The sequence below is a fragment of the Hippocampus zosterae genome, chromosome 12 (assembly GCF_025434085.1).
Source record: "Hippocampus zosterae strain Florida chromosome 12, ASM2543408v3, whole genome shotgun sequence".
Lineage (NCBI taxonomy): Eukaryota > Metazoa > Chordata > Actinopteri > Syngnathiformes > Syngnathidae > Hippocampus > Hippocampus zosterae.
In genome coordinates this window covers 8,813,507-8,836,645 of record NC_067462.1, presented here as the reverse complement: position 1 = coordinate 8,836,645, position 23,139 = coordinate 8,813,507, and the positions used below count along the sequence as shown (strand labels likewise).

At 40.7% G+C, this 23,139-nt stretch overlaps 1 protein-coding gene across 1 annotated transcript in view; it reads right to left on the bottom strand.

Annotated features, from left to right (window-relative positions):
• The window catches only part of LOC127611688 (NALCN channel auxiliary factor 1), an 86,932-nt gene that overhangs the window by 5,744 nt on the left and 58,049 nt on the right, over window positions 1–23,139 (bottom strand). The window contains exon 3 of the mRNA XM_052082409.1: window positions 1,769–1,940. Within this exon, the coding sequence (XP_051938369.1) occupies window positions 1,769–1,940 (172 nt within the window). The remainder of the gene's footprint in view (window positions 1–1,768; window positions 1,941–23,139) is intronic.

Sequence of the window (23,139 nt, the reverse complement as noted above, 5' to 3'; positions counted from 1 at the left end):
AATATTTTTTTTAATTACCGGTAGGTACTTCTTTGCCTATGCAGTTGAGAATGTACTGTATAGTCCCCTGGCTGCATAAATACAGAATGAGAGGATATAAAGCACAGTGACATAAAACAGTATTTGTAAAATGTTCACAAAAATCCATCTGTCACAGGAACTAATTCAGCTTGAATAGTTAGTACAAAAAGGAAGTCTCTTCTGCAACGACGCTGTAAAAACCATGACACTCTTTAAGTCCACCAGGGGGCGTCATCCATATGTCTATATTATTTACAACAAACGTGTCTGGTCCTACTCCGCGAGCACAGAGACCAAACTTCACTTTTCTCATTCATGTGTGTGTCAGTTGAGAATTGAGCAAGTTATGACTTATTTTCAATGTCCATGCGTTGCTTTTGATGGCAACTTTGCCCCCACCAACAGCTGCTACGTAGGCATATCGAAGAGATGGGCTGCTAAACGCGCGGGCGTACCTCGTTTTTTATTCAGATTTATGGCCGGTGCCATGTACATAAATGGGAAGCGTTTCAGGACTAAAACTGCGATGTTAACATCAGAAAAAAACTTGGACTGTATCTGTGGACTGTAGAGCACCACTGGTAAAAAAAAAAAAAAAAAAATTAAAAGTGCAGAATACAGTATAGGCTATACGGTTTGAAGAAAATAAGTTCTCAAAAGGCACTTCAACTTTCGTCAAATTTGTTTTTCTACTGTTTTGTCTTAAAATGTAAATTGAATGCATTTTCTCCAGAGTTCAAAATATTAATACTTAACATAATACAACATAATACAAAACCTGTTTATATTATTTTTTTTCACTGACCACTAAAATCCATTGAAATTAAAAATGTTTGCTTTTGTAGACTAAATCCTGTTTTGATTCAAATGTGATTAATCAACATTAGTTAGTGACAAAGCTTGTAATTAATTCAATTTATTTTTCTTCAAGCAAGTCCCACTGGAGTACCTGGAGAAAACCTATGTTAGCACTGCAGCAAGGAGAACTTGGAACGGAGAGTCAAAACGAGAACTTCAGAACTGTGAGGCAGACAAGCTAATAATATTCCTCATTGCTGCTTGGAGCAACATCCCGTCATTAATAATTAACACCCCCTCATGACTGCATATTCTGTTTTTTTCTCGATTTTCATGTGCCGCCTCACCTCAGCTCCTCTTACAATTCACTGCTCATAATGTTCCCCCTCACCAGTCACCAGACTTCATTCAAAAAAAAAAAGGGCACACTTTCTACTCGGAGGCTGTGAGGCAAGATTCAAATCGGGAACCCGTCGACTGTGAAGCAGTCTCGAACCGCTCTACCTCGCTGCCCTCCGGCAATACATTTAATGAAACATCACAAGGCTTTATTAATTCCAGCAATGCCACAAAGTGACAGTATTATTCTGCAAACACCTTCTTGTTCCTTCTCCACTTTGTTTCTGTCAGATGCGTGAGTAGTTTTACTGTATTTTCGTTGTATTTAATTTTATTATACAATGGTTAACTCTTCTTAACACTTGTATGACTGTTGGGAAATGTTACAACGCTAACCGAGTAGCTTTTCAAGATGGTGACAGTTGAAACTAAAAATGCTGCACCACCGTATAAGAAACCGATGCCGTGTATGCCTACATCGCTGCATCCTATAATAATAAACACATTCAAGTAACGGATGACTTTATATTGTGAAAGTGTGGCGAACAAAAATGTCTTGGAAGTACATGATGGTTATCTGTCTTTTCAAAATGAGAATCAAGAAGCATACCTGTACATATAAAACTGGGGCTGCCTCCGTGAATGAGATCGTCATTGTCGGGCAGGACAAAGGGGCACCGCTGCTGCACTTCCAGGCAGTATTGACTACAGGGGATTCTCTTAGTGCAGTGCAACTGGGTGGTCTGGAAGTACTGAGAACACAGCCACGGCTTGTACGCCAACTACAGGTGAGGGGGAGACACAGAAACAAGACCATTCAAATTTAATTTTGACATTTTTACAAACGAGTGAGCACAAAGCTCCCCCAAGGCTTCATCCAGATTGTGTTTCATATCCAAGCTGACAAAAAGTTGTGAGATGCTATATGAGCACAAGTTCAGGCTTCCTCCCATGACATTTGGGAGATGATGAATGAGATTTCCCAATTTAGGTCAGAATCAGTACTTTGGTTTGAAATTACAACTGCTGAATCTTCATATGCAAAGCAAATACTCTGATAACACTTTGACTGATAGCGATGATGTCTTGTCAGCAAAGTGCACAGGGATCGTCCTCGAAAAATGATTACAAATCCAAGTTCAGAAACTAACGATGTGGCACACAATCTATATGACACCCCCTCTCCCCAAAAGACCCCAAAACAGCGAATTTATTGAATTATTTTCAAGGAATGTTGTTCATTGAAAAGCATGAGATCGTAACGCATCAAAAGTAAATAGATACAATGCAAATAATAAAAATGATGAAACTATAAAATGAAATGAACCATAAAATAAAAATTCATTTGGATAACATACAAATAAAAACTTAAAAATAAATTCTAAATGACAGTGAAGAAAATGCACAGCCATAAATTAAATATGATTTAGGTAATGGTTTGGTCCAGTCAGAAAATGTCGATCATTATTTTCCAAAGCAAATGTTTAATTTGGATTCAACACAAAAATGATCTATCTGCTTTCATTGATGACAACAGAAATCAGAAAATATCTCCTGCTGAGAAGCTGAAATTCCAAGGATTTGGATAATTTTTTTTCAATTAAAAAGATATCCAAACAATTAATTGACTAATTAAAATAACGATTGATTATATTGATAATCAATTTATTGCCAAATAATCTACCAATCCCTGCACCTCAAATAAATATATATATATATCAAAACTATGAATATATAAATAATAATAAATTTTAACATGAAGCATGAAATAAGAAAAGTCATTGAACTCACTAAGAATAACAAGTTGAACATAAAAACTTAAGTAATAAAATATTCCTTGACAGGCAGACTAACCAGGGGTCTCTTGTTGACACCAATTCAAACAACATTACAGCATAACAAATTATATGTAATCACAATCTGAAAACTGCGCAACATGAATGATTTTTTTTCTCACCTACAATTTGGATACTGTTGAGCTATTCTTTTCCTCGCACAACAAGGTGGCAGACGCACTATGTGGTATTATTATCACCCGCAGTCATTAGCTGCTATTTCCTGTGAATCATTGCGAGGTCTGCAAGTTAAGCTAGCACCTGCTGGGAGTTAATCGGTGCGCCTAAAAGCAAAGCACAGAGAACAAAACCTGACGGCATGTTAAATAAAATACGACAGTGTGAATTATTTTGCTTTCGTTTGATATGAAATGGTCTCGTGACAAAAAAAATAGCAAAAAGTGAAAATAAGTGAATCAGACAATAAATTCATCAGGGAATACCTTTGTGTTTGTGATTGTAGGAGACTGGACTGATTCAGCATTGTCTATGTTGATGTTTTGAAGAATTATATTTGTTGTGCGCTCGAAGAATTTATTTAGTGATTTCCACACTGGATATTCTGTTTTGGTGCACTCTTTTGATTTTCTTCGTGCCATTGAAGGTATCGGGTTTTTTTTTGGAGGCGGTCTTTGAAACGCCTCTTGAGCAGAATGAAAAACAGAAGGCACGTTGTCGAAGACGAAAATGTCTGTGTTCATTTGAGAGTTTTAAAGAAGTCATAAAGTGTCCGTTTAAAAACAACAACACTGGAGCTCTTTTGGTCTCGGAGTTGCAACATAATCATCGCTTAAAAGGAATTGTTGGATCTTTCCCCAGTACCTCACGCCTGGGTGGAGGTCTGTATAATCATTTCATATGCTGCATGACATTTTCAATGACATCATTATGTAAATACAGCTTTCAATAAATACAGTTGGGCGTAGCTTTATGCATGACCGATCACATCAACGTGCAGACATATTTACACGCGGGCTAAAATGCCACGTGCTGATAACAATTACGTTTGAAATCAAAAGATAAGCTTGGCTGCATAGTGCACACAAATACACACACACACACACACACACGCACACACACTGCCCTTCTACCTCATCAGATAGCATAGTGTGAATGTCAGAAAATGTGCTTAGAAGACCTGATGTCACGGGCGCATTAGGCTAATAGTCCTAAATGAATGTGTGAGAAAATGTGATCGTACACAGCCATCTTTTGCTCCTGAGTGACGTTTTCCATTTCATCTTGGCTGTTAGCGATAAAGACTCTCAGGGCTATTTTCTACCTTACATTACAAACCTCGCTGTAAATGTGTCCAGTGGTGTTCGTTTTCACAGCGACTCAGCAAAATGCCACCTTTATCCCAACAACAACAACAACAAAAAGTGCTCGGAGGACAGTCTGACTGGCTATTTTTACACACGCACATACACACAAATCAATGAGTGCACCTCTGTTGTTGGCGATGCTATAGGAGGAGCAAGAAGCAAACAATGAGAGACTTTGCAAGGAGCTGCAAATTCTGTCCACCCGACCATACCGCCGTGTGCAGCCTCACATAACGCACATGCCAGAAACCACCAGGGGTTGTCACCCATGTAACCACACTGAACTTCAATTCAGCAACCATCAAAGACAATCTTTGCACGTTTGACGTTTTCATTGGCTTTTGCTGACTTCCATTCAAACACACTTCATCCAAAAGATGAACCATAGTAAAGCATGACATCATGGAAGACAACCTCAGCGTACCTCATACATCCGCAAATTCAGCAAGCATCAAACAATAACTCACCGTGTGCTTCTTGCTTTTACATTTTTTTTTTGGGGGGGGGGGTGTTTGGTGACTTTTTCTTTTATAAACCAACACTTATTCCAAAAGATGGGCAGCCGTCATGCTTAACGTCAAACAAGACAATATCAGAGTACCTCAGTGAAATATCAATTTGAACATTGGGATTAATTCAAGCCATACTTATTTATTTTAACTTTTTATCTCTCAAAATAAAGGGGAGGCATCAACAAGGTGAGACCACAGTGTCACGTCTTGTTTTCATTCTTAAAAGGGACGTTTGCAGCGTTAATAGTGCTAGCAAGATCTGAATGGAGTCCAACTTCATTAATTACAAAAACTATTCCAAGACTGACACACTCACATGTGCATGAGAGCAAGACATTCATGGCATGAAATCATAAAGTGTGCGGTTGTGATCAGAGAATGCATATCTAGTTTTGAACAAATTATAGCACTGGCAATAGTAGGTTCGCATCAGCATTGCTGTTCACATAAGCAATGTTTGCTACATGGTTAGCATGTTCTGAGCATGGTTAGCATGTTCTGAGCTGCCATAGCTCAGTTCTCCCAACTTTACTAACCTTACGCCCAGTTGTTGTCGTCAAATAACATTTTAAAATGTCATTTTACTTTGCCGTCGCTTTGAGCAGTTCTCCAACCATCGGTCTACAGTAGAAGCATCGAAAGGACCGCCGATCCATCATGCTACTGTCGTATCTCCAAGACGCTAATGGGGACAGCCAGTGAGAGAGATAAAAATGGCTTGGAAATCTTGTCCTGATGGAACCAAATCACTCATAACTTCTCTTCACACGCTTCATCTATTTTTTTTTTTTTTACTGCTTTCTCCTCACTTTCAAAGTAAGTGAGTTTGAGGTCAGCCAACTAGCACGCTGCCATTTCTGCTGCCACACTTCTTTCACACTGTCAAATGACTGCAATACACTCGTAACAACCCGTAGGTTAGTTTAGCCAACAACCCCTTTCGTCATCTATCGAGTGGATTTAAAAACACAAACCTTTGAATTTCTCGATCATTTTGAAGCCAATGTAAAGGTCATCCACTCCAGTGAATGTTTTAAATCTAAGGCGCACGGCAAAAGAAAGGGATTAATTAAGGCCCTGCTGAGAGGCTTTTTAAAGAGAAACATTTTAAAAGCCTCATTAGTGTACACTCATTCTCTGTTAAAAAAATAAATAAAGAAAGAAAAACACTGCAGTGAGTGCAGTGTGAGTGTGCTACTACTAATGGAATGAAGAATGGAATTACTAAGGCATGAGTGGAGTTGATATTCATGGCAAAATGGCACAAAGAAGAGACATTTATTATAAAGCTGGCTAATAGACAGCTGTCAGAGGCATAATAAGGGATTAAAAGACACGAATGTAGAATAAAATAAACAAAAACTAATGTGAATGAACGTATTTTGTTTCTGTAAATTTCTTCTGTATGACATGTACAAGAAGGGATACTTGATGTAATTGATGAGGCATTGTGGACCCATTTTCATTCTTTGGCTTTCAACTTGGCTTCTGACTCTGTACCTGTTCTAGGATTAGGTTGTTTTCATTATTTATTCATTTATTTATTTGTACCTTCTTTTAGTGTTTTAAGTGATTTATGTTTAAGGTGCTTGATATCATGATGTATTCGGGTTTTTTTTGTATCTGTGTACAGCACTTTGCTCCAGCTGTGGTTGTTTTTAAACTGCTGAATAAATAAAGTTGAGTTGAGAGTTGAATGACCAACTGAGCAAGCGACAGACCAAGAAAACCACTAACCAACCAAGTTCACAGAGTATCTTGCTAACAAAAGAGCTAACTTAATAACCAAGGCATGCTAACTGACTGAATGATTGCCTACCCAAATAAACTGCTAACTGACTGCAAAGTGACTCCTTGTGACCAGCCAACCGACTATCTTACTAAATCAATCAAACAACTGAATAACTGACGGACCGACCGACTAACCGATAGAGAAACAAAACAGCTAACCAACCGACCGACTTAATAACTAAATAGCTACTGATGGAGGCGGGGGAGGGAGAGGTTGTTGTGGACACGGCGGGATTCTTTCCCCATCCTCTGCTCCCCCCAGGTCCTCCACGTGTTCGTTTGAATTCGGGCTGAGGTGAGGTGCGAAATCAGAGGATGGAAATTGAGAAGTTCTTGCAAGATGCTTTACTGAACATTCAGGGCACAAGTGTGATACAAGCAATCGTTGTGGTCAAGGCAAAAAATGCGCAAAGGCAACATCTTATATATCCTAAGTGGGGCGTAACTCCAAATGGATATCATCCTTTCTGTTTCAGGATGACCGCTTTAATGCTCCAATGTCCTTGGCTTCTTTTCATTTCTTAATGGAATCATCAAATAATTTTGTTTTCGAAAGACGTAAAACATAATGGCAGTGCTTTATTGTTGCAACATTTTTAGCTTTTCTGAGAAGTCGTCTTGACGCTGGCTTCCACGAAAACCCCAATTACTCGCAAGGCCTCTACTTTTGGTTGGAACACAGCTGCAAGCGCGAAACCGTAAGCCAGCCAAGAGATGCACTTACAGCGTTGTTTGTGTTTTTCTGCAAATGGTGTTAACATTATTTTTCGTTGCTAAGACAGTTCGAGTCGAGGTCACATCGTAATTTTCACGTTGCGTTCATATTGCAAGGTTCAGAATAAGGTCATGCTACAGTCAAAATTGGTCTGTCTGCACTAAGTAGTTTAAGATAAATATGCAAATAGATAAATGATGGCTTCACCACCCACAGATTCACTGAGTTTTTTTTTTCTTTTGGATTCCCTCCCATCCCCCCATTTAAATCCCTGTTTTCATTTTCATAAATGTGTATTGAGTGTTTACTTTAAATAGTAGTCTCGGGCCACCAGGTGCCCATCCTTAGCTTAGCGTATATACAGGAGCTCCTCTTTTGATCTCTTGTGATGCACTTATTCTTGTTGTGGCTTTTGGTTGCTCATTTCATCCATACCCTGAGCTTTCCTCACCCGCTCTGTCGGGACAAGACTCTCCGATTGGAATATTTAATTATAGTTAAGCTAATAAGATTGTAATTGATGGAAGACCTTTACTCTGCTCTGTGGTATTGGTCTTAAGTGGCCCTGCATGCTTCTGTCCTGTCAGCAGTTCTGTATTATTACTATTTGGGGGGGGGGGGGGGGGGGTAGAGGGGGAGCAGCTCCTGTAGCAGGTAGCAGCATATAGATGCATGTAGCATTGTCAATGACATCTAATTCAACCATTTGCATTTTGGATCTTTTGGCTTCATGGACTTCCTATTGTTCCACAATGCAGCGTGTAATCATAAAAGCACCGCTTTGAAGATAAGTACAAACTTTGTTTTTATTTGCATATTTCTTAAAATGAATTATCGACCAATTGATTTTTACAAATTTGATAATTAACAAGCGGGTCTATTGAAATTAGCTCAGATAGAGAGAGAGAGAGAGAGAGAGAGAGAGAGAGAGAGAGAGAGAGAGAGAGAGAGAGAAAACAAAGCTGGGCGTTCCTTTCGGGATGCTCCTCTGTGAAATATGCCTCCTTTGTTTTTGACACAAATCAGCCAAAGAAGAGTATTTATTTTAGTCTCAAGATTAATCAGTGCAGACACCGTCCGCTGCAGGCGAATGTAATTACCTCCACATGCAGTCAGACATTAGGATTATGATTATGATGATTATTGTTATTATTGTGGTTATTATTCGATGAGGCCTCTGCGGCATTTGATGAAATGAGCTGACCGCTCAAGCGGCGAAATATATCAGGTCATATAGGGTGTTATATAGTTGCAGACGGCGAGTGAGCACACACACACACACACGTGTGAAAATACACACACAAATTCCAACAGACTCGAATACCAAAGAGCAGTAATCCCGTGCCTGGAAGTGAATGCGCATCTTCACTTTTTTTATTTATCTCTGATAAACTCACAATTCACCTATTTTATATATTTTTTGCATTCTAAAATGTTGCATAATGGCGCCAATGCCCTGTTGAAAGAGGAATTGGTCTCAATGAAGTACGTTAAAGTTCCAGTAAACTCAGAAGCGATGCGCGTCAGTGTATTAAACCTTTTAAAAGGATCTATTCCATTTTGATGATTCCCCAAATGGCTGATTGCTGAATAAATAAAGACTTCCCTCACAATAGACCTGTAATGGTTATTACATTAAGACACATGCTATGATGTCGTGCACCTCATCCTCTAATAATGGAAATCCATATTGGAGTATATATATATATATATATATATATATATATATATATATATATATATATATATATATATATATATATATATATATATATATATATATATAATGTTGACAAATTAAACTCAAACTCGTAAAATAGTGTATAACTTTAAACATCTCACAATGATATAATAAACCCCTGGAAAGTTCATCTGATGACTTTTTCCTGCTTATTCATTTGCATCTAAATGCAAAAAACAAAGATCCACAATGTCCATCAAAGGCATCAATGCGTGCTACAGACACTCTCTATCACATAAAAGTATTATGAAACCACAAAAGATGGCGTTTTAACAGGGCTGTCTATGTTCATTGTACTCGCACATCAGTGGGTCAATAAAGGCAAACTAAGCGTGAACTTAGATGTCAGCGAAAAAACAAACTGTTAGTTTATGCTTGACGGTTGCAAATGCTGCGGTGGATGTGAGTGGCTGTGATGCTTTTCTGTGTAATGTGAAGTGAATGATTGCTCTGCGTGTCTGCGTGTGCAATGACAACCTTGGGACACCAGCATTTTAAAGCATGTAAACAATATGTAGAAAATAGAATATTATGAAAACAACGTCATGATATTATAACAGCATTTTGTAAAAATATTTACGATAATATTCTTGGGGGAAAATAAATCCCATGAGTTTGACTTTATTTTCTGATATGATTTTTTTAAATTTTAACATTCCACAATTGAAACACTTCTTCGTTTAATTATGACATATGTTCTCAAAAATTATTTTGTCATCACAATCAAGAATTTCAACCTTATTTTCTGTATGAATCATGACTTACCAGGTGTAACTTTTTTCTCATCAGCTTAGTTATCTGGTACCCATGGAGGCTGCCGATACCAGTGAAGATACTATAAAAAAAATCTGACATTGAGTAAGTCCTCCTCGGCAGTAGTTAAGGCTGTATTATGGCAGATTGACACAATCATCATCTGCATCAGAAAGGTGTTTGTTCAAAATGTTTTGTCTTTGCGTTAAATAAAATATGATATAATCAAAAGTACAAGCGGTGTCTGTACTCGGCATCGATGAGTACTCACTAAGTGAATACTCATACTTGGTCACTCTGTATTGAACATCCCAAATTTAAAATCAGTATGAGCTTGCTGAATCGGAGTGCAACAATGCCTCAGAGTTTGAAAAGGAGTCATTGGGAGTGAAAAGCTTAGAAAATGACCCATTCATTCATTTTTAAAGCATATCTAGCCCAAGGTCTCGTGACTCTAATTGACAGATTTAATATTTTTAAAAATCAACAGCAGTCTTGTTTCGACATCAAGAAAAAAACATTTTGGGTGGAACCGAAACAAACCTTTTATGGCCACTATACAGAAAGTAATGATTCTGAAACTATATACTGGTTGTTGATATCATTGAAGTCTATATCAACTATGTTCTTAAGCCGTCAGCCCTCAATGAGAGGAACAGAGGGCTTATCATAAATCATTGTGAGGGTTTGAGTGGACAAAGTGAATGAAAAGCATTCTCCTCCGGGAGAACTAAGGCACAAAACAAAGCACAGATGCTTGAAGAGTCTATAAAAAGCTCAAAAAGGGCGACAGCATCTGTACAAGAATCACCGTGTAAGTTGTAAGTGTGCACTTGTGAGCTGTAACAGAAGCGATTTCAAAAACAAGTCCAGACAGAAATTGAACACATCACACTCTCCTAGTTTTTGCTTTAAAGCTCGTCATGGCGTTATAATGTCATACTTTTGGAGATTGATTCTCTCCCACTAGTGCAGGGGTGGGCAACTTTGGTCCTCGACGGCGGATATCCTGCATGATTTCCCTCCTCCAACACGCCTGATTCTAATGATGAGCTTATCAGCAAGCTCTGCAGAAGCCTAATCATGATCTTGATCATTTATTTTTCTCTTTTTCAGTTCAAACACTTTACATTTAATTATGATAGGGAACAAGTGCCATAAATACAGCCACCTCTGCAGCATGACTGACACTAGTAATCGATGGCGAGAGAGCAAATCCAGGCCATGGAACGATATCCCCTCACTTTTATATAACAAGCTTGCGGATTTCCAACACGTAACAAACGACTTTCCAAAGACTGCACAGCTCTGTGGTGTGTCAAATTTTGACTTGTGTGACAACGACAGTGACTGAAAGGTTCTGGGATGCTGTTGGGTAAGGCCGTGTCATTGTTTGATGGAAAAAAAAAGCATCATTAAAGTTTTTAAAAAGCCATCTGTGACCTCTTTCATTGCAAAGCAAATCCCACATGTTGTAACATGGAGACACGCTGTTATTCATAAAAAGCGGACCATGTGTTTACAAATGTGTTTTTATGGCTATATTTAGCTACGACCTACACACTGTGAGTCGACGCGCTCATCACTCAATCACCGGGCCGCCAGACTAGAAATTTTGCTTTTTAAAAACTATTTTTAACACAGGTACTACTATACTTAAAGAGAGTACTTTCCCCACCTATGGTAGTCAAAAGTAAAATGCTGAAGAACTTGAATGACAAGGTTGCCTTGAAAGTCCTTGTAAAATGCAAGGGTCGCGAGGAGGCCTCGATACTCAACAAGCCCCGGAGCATTTTCTTTTGACCTCATGGGATGTGTGGGAATCTTCAAAGCAACAGGGGAGACTTCACTTTTAATTCGACGCTGATAGAAAGATCAATGAACTGCTGAAACGGGCATGGAGGAGATCAAATCCAAAAGCCACGAGAGCGGCTGAAAGCTCAGGATAACTCCCCCTGCAATACGGTAAATGATATACGGAGGTCACGTGACTTTGATGGAATACTTCATTTGGAAATTAATCTTTTTCCCGCTGTTAAATATCACCATTAGGGGGTATGCCGGAGCTTCCTAAGGCACCACACACACACACACACACACACACACACACACACACACACACACACACACACACACACACACACACACACAAACGGAAGCAGAAGAGACAAAAGCTGCTTCATCACTTTGCTTTCACAGTGCCATAAATGTTGTAAAATTAACCAGCCCATGCATGTCCAAAAACCAAAACGTATAAGGCTATGTAATAGCTTGTCAATAACTGTTTAAAAATAAAACATGACATATATAAGTAGTATGACAGAATACAGAAGTGACGACTACCTCCATGTTCACATGATCGCGTCCAATGTAAAATGGCATCATTATTTGTTGACAAAATTTTCACACATTTTACCATGCCGGAAACTCCAAAACAATATGGATTGTAGTAAAATGACACATTAACATGTACGGACACGTGAATTAATCAGCACATGGGCAGCTATCAGTGCTGAGGAAATGGTGTTAGTAGAGGGCTTGTACAGACCTATCTAGGGGGGCTGGTGCAAACGCTCGACCCATTGTGGCCATGAATACATGCACACTCATCCGCATCAATGAGCATTGAAGGACTAATGAAAATTTTGGTTTTTCGCTTTTTTCAAATATGAGCAGAATTTACTGGTCTTTGTAAGTGAAGTGGGGAAAAAAAAGAAAAATGTTCTTTTTCTTTCTGTGTTTTTTCTCCGGGTACTCCGGTTTCCTCCCACATTCCAAAAACATGCATGGCAGGCTGATTGAATACTAGAACTTGACACGCACTTTACAAAACATTTAACATGGACAGAGAGAGAGAGAGAGAGAGAGAGAGAGGCATCACTATTTTTGTTCATTTATTTTCATTCATCTTCCGAGCCGCTTGATCCTCACTAGGGTCGCGGGGGGTGCTGGAGCCTATCCCAGCTGTCTTCGGGCAGTAGGTGGGGGACACCCTGAATCGGTTGCCAGCCAATCACAGGGCACACAGAGACGAACAACCATCCACGCTCACACTCAAACCTAGGGACAATTTTGAGTGTTCAATCAGCCATGTTTTTGGAATATGGGAGGAAACCGAAGCACCCGCAGAAAACCCACGCAGGCCCGGGGAGAACATGCAAACTCCACACAGGGAGGTCGGAGCTGGAATCGAACCCGGTACCTCTGCACTGTGAAGCCGACGTGCTAACCACTGGACTACCGGGCCATACTATTTTTGTTGTTTGTTATTATTAACTCAAGAATAAGCCGCCCCCCCCCAAAAAAATTGGAAAAGTCCTCGACACCTTAAAAGGGAGATTTATTTGACCTAAGAATAACAATGTCACAGGCCTCAACTATAAATCATTCCTCAATTTTCCATATCGCTTGTCCTTAGCTTTAGCCTCCCATTTAAGATTCGGCAAGAGGGGGAGCACCCCTGAATGGTCGCCAGCCAGTCGCGGATCTTCACAATAAAACACTGAACCCATCAGAGGATACTCTGCTCATTTTGTGTGGTAGTATTTTAAATGGTTGAATTTAAACACACATAAATGAGATCTTTTGTCCTTGAGAGGAAAAAAAATCGTATCGATTGACGAAATGCAATTCACTGAAATGGCTTTACGCTGCGACTCCAAACTCAACAGTTTACCAGCGTTTAAAAATGAAAGGCTTTCCTGATTACGTTTGACATTTATTCACGAGCAAGAGGGGAAACGTCTTTCTTGGTATCGATTATGTAAACTCGGCACGGTGCTTCACTCCGTGCAGCTTTCCGCACCGTCTTGTGAGATTCCCTTTATAGTGTGTAATGAGAATTTACCACAACAGGCTGCTACACGGTGGCCCCACATGGGCAAACGACTTGTGGCTCATTACCCAAGGTTATTTCAAACGTCCTCTTCCAAATCCAGGATACGACAGCCGCTCCCTACAATGTGTCTGGGTACGGTTTTTCATGTCATTGTTTTGTATTCATCGTTTAAAAGTGTTTTCCATACCACTATTTACTGTAAAAAAAAATACATATTTTACTGTGTTAGTCTAAGTAAGTAATAGATAATACGGTCCATCTGACATACAAATTTGGGTTATGTTGCCGGCGTAGGAATGGTACTTCACCCAGCGACGTGCAGGTAAGGTTCCTGACTGATGAGGCAGTCGGACATAAAAATATGAACCCATAATAGATACGCCTACATTTGAATTTGAGTTGCTTTTCTGACGATAAGAATAACTAAATATGTCAGACACATTCATGAACTATGTTGAACGTCAGCATGTGTTGGTGTGATAACATAATGTTGTTGTTTTGTTTTTTTTTTTTTTTTGGCGATGCAAAGACAAACAACGTTTCTTGCGTGACTGCTCAGCAATAAATGTGTGCATAATCACTGGAGGGATGGAATGTTCAATGCTTCCCTTCACTTCCCACCTATAAATTTGAAGAGGAAATACAGTGTACACATTTGCTATTTCAACGATGAAATCATTGGGAATTGTTCAATTGAAAAGAAAATCAACGTAAAGCACGGGACCAGACACCTTAACATGTATTCTTTAGATGGGAAAGGGACAGCAGGTGGTCGGTGCTGCCTCACATGCCTACCGTGACCATATGTCCCTGAGTTCATCGTGACCCGATGACCTCCAAGGACCTGCAAACAAGTGTAATCACGAGGCACCCCGATGTTTCGTACAGGCTGCTGTGTGACCCAAAAGACCTTGTATACATTATATACAGTTGCACATACCTGATTAATGCAACCTGTCTTAAAAAAAGACACTATTTTTGCTGTTCCTAGTGCTGATTACAATATTTTTGAAAATATTGCCTTGACGCCATGCAAGCTGCGCACGGTGTAATCTTGAAAGCCAGCCATGGCAGATGACAGCAAGTGTGACATTAGGTCAACATCTGAGTGGAACTTTCAATTTTTAACGTCAAAACTCCTCTGAAAAAAATAAAAAGCCTTGTTGAGCATGCAGTGTGCTCGGACTGATAACAAGCAATTATTTTACAGTAGGAAATGGAGTGTAGAGAATCATTATACATTCATTCATTCATTCATCTTCCGTGATCCTCACTAGGGTCGCGGGGGGTGCCGGAGCCCATCCCAGCCGTCTCCGGGCAGTAGGCAGGGGACACCCTGAATCGGTTGCCAGCCAATCGCAGGGCACACATAGACGAACAACCATTCGCACTCACACTCACACCTACGGACAATTTAGAGTGTTCAATCAGCCTGCCAAGCATATTTTTGGAATGTGGGAGGAAACCGGAGCACCCGGAGAAAACCCACGCAGGCCCGGGGAGAACATGCAAACTCCACACAGGGAGGCCGGAGCTGGAATCGAACCCGGTACCTCTGCACTGTGAAGCCGACGTGCTAACCACTGGACTACCGGGCCGCCCTTTGGCTCAGACATAACCTGTATTATTAAACTCACCAAAGGAATCATCAATCGAATATATATTTTTTTGTCATATAAGTGCTGATTGTTTTAATAATCATTATACAGTAAGACACAAATTGTTAATACACGAGTGTGAGTGACAAACTAATTCCCTGCTGGAATTATTAACGAAACAATCATAGCCAAAAGTGACTACTGTGGCAAATATGGTTTGTTTAAACAGGTTTCCCCTATGTGAGCATGCTTCCTTTATGTTGCATGCAACACTTTTTTTTCTTTTCTACCCCCCCCCCCCCCCACCCCCAATTCTGCTGCTGTAGACTGCAAATTTCCCCAGTGTGGGACAAATAAAGGTTATGTTATCAATGTACATACTGAAATGTAGGCTTGGGTGGGATCAAAGGATTGGAAGCCATGGAGAGTGTGTGACAGTTTTTGATCAAAGGTAAAGCGAAGAACAAGAGCTGCAATGACTCAACTCATGTCAGCCAGGCTGCTCTTTTCACCTACTTTTCGCTCACGAGCTGAGCGACTTTGTTGTACTCAGCTCAGAGGCCTGGTGTTTTAAGAGCAAGTTACGGTGCAGCTGGAGTGTTGAAAGACCCTGTAAGGCAAAAACAAATATTGTACAGTGGTACCTTGAGATAAGAGTGGCCTGTGGTTCCGGTGGTTTTATTTATTTATTTATTTATTTTTGCTTTGACTTGTGAATGCTGTTTGGGGGCACTAAACTCAACCCGTTTGACAGATTCTTTCAGATTCAGGGGCTTCAAATTGTTTATTGCCACTCCCCGTTGAAGTTAACCGACAAAAAATCAAAACAAAACAAAAACTATTTTTCAGTATAGAATGTGCATTTAAAACAACCAGAGTAAAGTCAGTTTAGATTAATGCTAATAAATAGTGGAAAATGGCAAAAAAAAAAACAATATAGAAAAACTCTAAGGCATATATTGTTCATCCGTTTTATAATGAATAAAAATACTGAGAAACTTTTCTTTCTGCGTGTCTCCATGCCTATATTATTTCTCCCACGGGTGGCCCTGATGCACAGAAGGAACATCACAATGTCCACTGAACTGAAGCAAAAATGGGGCCAAAACTGCTACATTTTCTGTTTTAATAAAGATATCATTACTGCAAGTTTTGTTTTATGAAGTACAATATCAGAGAGTGCCATTTTCCTTGAAAAATGCGTTATGGAATCTTTCTGTTCCTTTTTTTGGGGGGGTACGCTGGAACCAATTTATTGCATTTCCCTTCATTTTAATGGCAAAAGATGATCAATTATGTCAATATTTTGGATTACAAGCCTCGTCACTGAAAATTAAGCCATTGTCTCCACTCTTAAATGAAGTGTGATGGTCCCTGCTAAATGCTCGTGAACCTTACACCGCTCAACAGTTAACTGCCATTCAAACATAATTTCTGTAGAAAGCAGCATGTACGTGCGCTCTGGTAATTTAGACAATGTAGGAAGCTTACCTTCAAAAGCGAATCAGCACTGTGGATGATAATTTTCAAAAAGCATACAAACTCATTGACGCGTTTTGGCTGCCGCTGCTCAACCCGTATTGTTTTGTGTTTTTTGTTATTGTGAAGTGTCCTTGGGTGTCTTGAAAGGCGCTTAGAAATAAAATTTATTATTATTATTATTGTTATTATTGGTGATGACGTAATGTGACTGCCAACTGCTCACCCAACAATATATCAAGGGGGAAAAAAAAATCCACAATTTCACTTTACAGGCATTTTAAACGCAAGTTTAGTTCATAAACAAAATAGATTGGGGACGCCAGTGGATAAAGTCACCGTTTTGATGACTTGTGAATTAACCAAAATGAAAGGACTTGAGACTTGACTTGGATTTAAGAGTTAAAGACTCACAATCAGACTTGAAAAACGGTGACTTGAATGTCTGATTGTTGATTCTTATTCATTTAACATGCTCGGTTTGAAGATGAACTAATTGTTGATTCTTGTTCATCTAACATGCTCGGTTTGAAGACGAAATATGAAAAGATTTACTTTTGTATGCGAGCGCACGCGGAGAATTCCACCAACATGATTGGAGGATTTGCCCGTCAATCTGGTGGGAGACGCAAACATTAGAAGAGGAGAGACTGGAGATAAATTGTTCATCCCTTCCGTCCCTCCCTTCTGCTTCACTCTCTCTCAAGATGACGATCTGAGTGTGTGTACGTGTCTGCGTGTGCGCGTGTCCGTGAGTGTGTGTGAGTGTGTCTGTGTGTGTGTGTGAGCGCGAGACTGCAGATAGATTCTGATGTTCTCATTTATGGCTTAATGATTGGGTTCGTATGCAGTTTGTGCTCTGCAATGCTGCGCTTAGACAGAAAGCAAGATCACAGGGGTGCATACGCCGCCAGATGAAATGATTAGCACACAAACACGCACGCACGCACACATAAACACACATCTGAGCTTTTTTTTCAATAATGTCCTGACATTATAGTTTGCAAAGCCAAGCATGCATACAGTATGTACGTCAGGCGTATGCGCCACTCGCATTAAGTGGGGAGGGCGTTGTAATGACAAATGGCATTATCACGGGTGGTTAATGTTTAAAAGTCCACGATGAGTGTCGTTTCATCATTTGAATATTTCATTCGGTGCCAATTACAAGCTTGTTTACTTATTAATCTGATTGCCGCTGCCAGAACGACATCAAGCACTGTCGGAGAAAGAAAGAGAGAGGGGAGAGGGAGAGGTAGAGCAAAGCGGCCCCCACATTGCCGGTGGGCTTGCTGCTGGGAAAAAGAATCTGATTGCACTAAATGGCAGTAATGAAGCTTTAAAGTATACCATATTAATGAACAAGAAGGACCAAGAGACTTGCATGGAGAACAGTGACAGTGAAAGCACAAATAATAATAATAATAAAGGACAGTTTGCTAAAATCGTCTTTTTAAAAAAAAATATTGTAGCTTAGCAACTGTAACTAGGCATGGCAGGCCAGCAAAGAGTTGGATTTCCATGACGCAGAGTTGTTACTGTATGGGGGAGGGCGAGGAGGGAGCGTCCGGAAAGTCATACACCAAGCATAACGGCGGCTTAGCGACTGAGAAATCCAAAAAGGGGGTTAAGAAAATGTTTTGGAAAATGAAAGTCACAATGGAAGGGGTATTAGGGAGATTCCATGTCATAAACCATGAGAGGGATTTAAAGAAAGCCAATGTGAAACCAAAGCATACTGCAACGCTGGAATAACCACGACTTCTTGATGCCACGAGTTGCATGTCGTCATTCATCAGCCCGTAGGTTTGTCATTGCTGTTTTAGTTTGAATACAAAGCAATCTCTATTAATGTCCTTCCTTCATGTTGCAGCATGATTATCTCTCTTGTTCCCTCAAGTAAAATGACCCCATTTAAGCTTGGACAACCATCACTGAATGCTCATTATTTTAAGACCACCAACAGTGAAATCAGCCTACGTCATAGAATACACTGACTGGTCACAAGTGTTAGCTCCTATTGTGCGTGAGAGACATAACAAATATTCAGCCTTCTCAAAAATGCTTGGTTTTGATTATATTTATATATATACACATGTATATCAAAACACCTTTCGCCATTGAAAGGAATGAAAATGCCATTAATCTGTTCCAAACCCACATTGGGCTTAATATGGTATGCACACCTTGAAGACCAAGCAGTATAACACAGACATACAAACATATTCACACACCTTCCCAGAGAAATTTGTAATATTAATATCAGTGTCACATAAAGAAGTGATTTTAACAAGGGAAGGTAATTCTCATAACATTGTACCTTTTATTCAGGAAACAAAACAAATATATAGTAGTCTAAAATATTTGCCTTTTGTTCTGTTAAAAAAATAGGAGCGTTCCTGAAAAATCATGGTTGTTTTTGAAAGATTATGTAGATTCTCGATAAAAGGTAATAATAAATGCTGTTGAAAAAATTATGCAGGAATGTCAGTACAGTAATCCGTAGCTATTTTGCGGTTCGTTTATCGCAGCTTCGGTGCATCACGGACTTTTTCAAACATATTCATAAAGAAATATATCTTTAAAACGTCATATACATGGAATACAGTACTGTACGTGTTGTTCTATGTGATTCGCTGTTTTGCTGACTTTCACAGCTTCTCGCGGACCATTTGCGGACTTAAAAAAACAAAACGATTTAATATGTTAATCGGTCGCTACTTCGCGGATTTTCGTTTATCGCGGGTGGTTTTGGTCCCCATTAACTGCGATAAACGAGGGATTACTGTATTACGTGATATGTCACAATCATATTTTCATTGGCCCAAGGCCAAGGTCAAGAGAAATAACTAATTTGATCATGTTTATTTTACTGGCTACGGTTCCCCTCATGCAAGTATGCAGTTTTTTTAAGTTTACATATCCTAGGGGGTGTCAACGTACGAACATATATATCGCACGTTGCGAGGTGGTGGTGGACCCCAAAAAAGCAGGCAGGAGAGAGGAGCAGGGTGTATTTGAAGAATTGTATTTAAAACAAGAAAACTAAATCCTAAACAAAGTCCAAAGTAACAAACAAAAACCATGGCTAAAGCTAAAACTATGAACCAAAACGCTATCAGAAAAAACATGGCGGCAGCAAAGGAACAGCAAACAAACAAACTTGACAGTAGCAAGAAGCAACAGCAACCAACAAAGCATGACAGTAGCAATAGCAAACAATGACCCAGAGCCAGAGTTGGTGTGAGGTTTTCTCTTTCCCAGTTTCCTTCAACATTCAAAAAGAAGATCAGATTCATTAAATTGTCCTCAGGTGTGAATGTGACTGTCTACCCTGTCGCTCGCCTAATATTCCGCTGTGATAGCTTCCAGCTCACCTGCAACCCAAGCAGTAAAGAAGCCGGATGGATGGATGGATGAATGTTTGAAATGAGGATGTGCCCTTCCATGGCTCCCATATAGCCACATGTAATATTCCACGGCTGTGATGACAAAAGAAACATATAATAGCCGAGGGGGCTAAAATAGCGCTGGCCTCAAGAACCCCGCCACTCGCTACTGCTTGGGGGGGTTGATATATGAGAGGATCAGAGAAGATCTGGAGGGAGTCGAGGGAGGAGAGCCATGAGTGGCGGTGGGGGATTCTGAGCAACGGCACAGGACAGTACAGATTTAGCTCCAAAGATGTACACAGAAAAAGGTGATTTTTGTTAAAATGAACTGGAAGTGTGTTTTTGTGCCACTGTGTATGTGTGTGTGTGTGTGTGTGCGTGCGTGCGTGCTTGTGGGTTGATCTCCTCAGGTCAGGCCTTTGATAATCCGCCCATTTTTCCACTTTGCTGCCTTCAGTGTAAGCAGGAGAGAACATAGCAACTGTCTGTGCACTCTGCTTCACTCGCAAACACATGCTCCACATAACAAAGGCTAATACGCCAATTCAGCCTCATCAAGTGCATTTTGTCCCATTCGCCGCTAATCACTGTCACCCACTCATATCCAGCGAGTCTAATGAGCAGTGCCTCTCGCCAACTGTCTCCGATGGAAGGAAGTGCGAGTGCCTCTTCTGTGCTGAGGAATGACAGATAACGCATAGCTCAGGCCAATTAGCATCTCGGCTGTGGAGCATTACAGAAGCTCCTTATACTTGGAATAATATATGTATGTGTATGTATGTACATACAGTATGTATTAAAAAATCCTCGTCTCACTCCCCTCGGGTGGTGTCCGTCCCTCATTCAGCTCGGGTCATATACCAGAGGCCAGGAAGCTTGAGGGTTCTGCGCAGTATCCTTGCTGTTCCCAGCACTGCACATTTCTGGACTGAAATGTCCGATGTTGTTCCCGGGATCTGTTGCAACCACTCATCTAGTGCTCCGACCACCACAAGCACGACTGTCACCTTTATCTTCCAGGGTCTCTCCAGGTCCTCTCTGAGCCTTTGGTATTTCTCGAGTTTCTCGTGTTCCTTCTTTCTGATGTTTCCATCACTTGGGACCGCTACATCCACTACAACGGCTTTCCTCTGCCCTTTATCTATGATCACGATATCTGGTTGGTTCGCCATTACCATCTTGTCAGTCTGGATCTGGAAGTCCCACAGGATCTTCGCTCTGTCATTCTCCACCGCCTTCGGAGGTGTTTCCCATTTTGACCTTGGGGTTTCCAGTCCACAGATGTTTCGGTAGACTATGCCAGCCACCTGGTTATGGCGTTCCATGTAGGCTTTCCCTGCCAGCATCTTACACCCGGCAGTTATGTGTTGGATCGTCTCAGGTGCCTCTTTGCACAACCTACACCTTGGGTCTTGTCTGGTGTGGTATATCTGGGCCTCGATGGCTCTGGTGCTCAAGGCCTGCTCCTGAGCAGCCAGGATGAGTGCCTCTGTGCTGTCCTTCAGGCCAGCCCTCTCTAGCCACTGATAGGACTTCTTGAGATCAGCCACTTCAGTTATGGTCCGGTGGTACATCCCGTGTAGGGGCTTTTCCTCCCATGATGGTCCCTCTTCCAGCGCCTCATCTTCTGTTCTCCATTGTCTGAGACATTCTCTGAGTACGTCATCCGTTGGAGCCTTCTCCTTGATGTATTCATGGAGCTTGGATGTTTCATCCTGGACAGTGTCTCTCACACTCACTAGTCCCCGGCTTCCTTCCTTTCGGCTTTCGTACAGTCTCAGGGTGCTGGATTTGGGATGGAACCCTCCATGCATGGTTAGGAGCTTTCGGGTCTTAACGTCCGTGGTCTGAATCTCTTCCTTTGGCCACCTTATTATTCCTGCAGGGTATCTGATCACTGGCAGGGCATAGCTGTTTATTGCCCGGGTCTTATTCTTGCCATTGAGCTGGCCTCTTAGGACTTGCCTCACTCGCTGGAGGTATTTGGCCGTAGGTATAAGATATAAGATATAAGATATCCTTTATTCGTCCCACACTGGGGAAATTTACAGATACAGTAGATGGTAAAAGAAATCGATGGGTAGACAGACGCGCAGGCAGATAGACAGGTAGGCTGGGTAGACAGAACAGTTGACAGATCATTCGACGAAAAGATGGACAGATCGGTGGGTAGATAAGTTGACACAGGCAACATTTAAACTACCGGTAATCGCAAGCGTGCAAACCTGTTTGTGTTCTTAATGGTGGTTGTGGGTGCAGTTACAGATTACAGTACACTGTGTTTGTATGTGACGGAGAGTCGCGATAGTGCACAGTACTCACAGCTTTACATTACCATAAATTCTTGCTCATTTCACACGATTTCAAAATAAAAGAAAGAAGACATTGGGACCGGCAAACTCAAGGTAATCAAATGATATTTCCCATCGTTATCAAAAAGGAAACACGACAGCTGATGAAGAAAAACATATAGCCGAAAGACTGCATTTTCTGAATGAAATGTCAAGGTGATAAACGATCCCTAAAGTTTGTGTGTGCAGTACCTGCCAGGTAGCGCAGCATTACCTGGTAGGCAGTAATGATTTACCTCATGACTCAATGATCTGGGTGAGATAAACCAACCTGTATGCGACCCACTCTGTAGGCTTATCCGCATGGGATCAACGAGCCGCGCGGCTGATGGTGATTGCGTTTTTGGTCATGGCAAATGCAGCCAAATGATGATTACTCTACGAATTAAATAGGATGGGCTGCCTACTAACTAAAAGTGGAAAACTGGAAACCGAAGTAATTGTGATATGGGAAGGTGGTGCATTCATGCCGGCTGCTCCGTACATGAAGTTGAAAGCGAGAATAATCCAACAAACAAACAAGACAAAATGCAGGAATTAGTCAATTGTATCGTTTTGTGAAATGACACTATGTGAGAGTGAGAGATGTCAGGATGCTACTTTCAGCGTTGTCTGTCGTCACGGAGATTTGGGTAATCGGGTGTTGGTCTT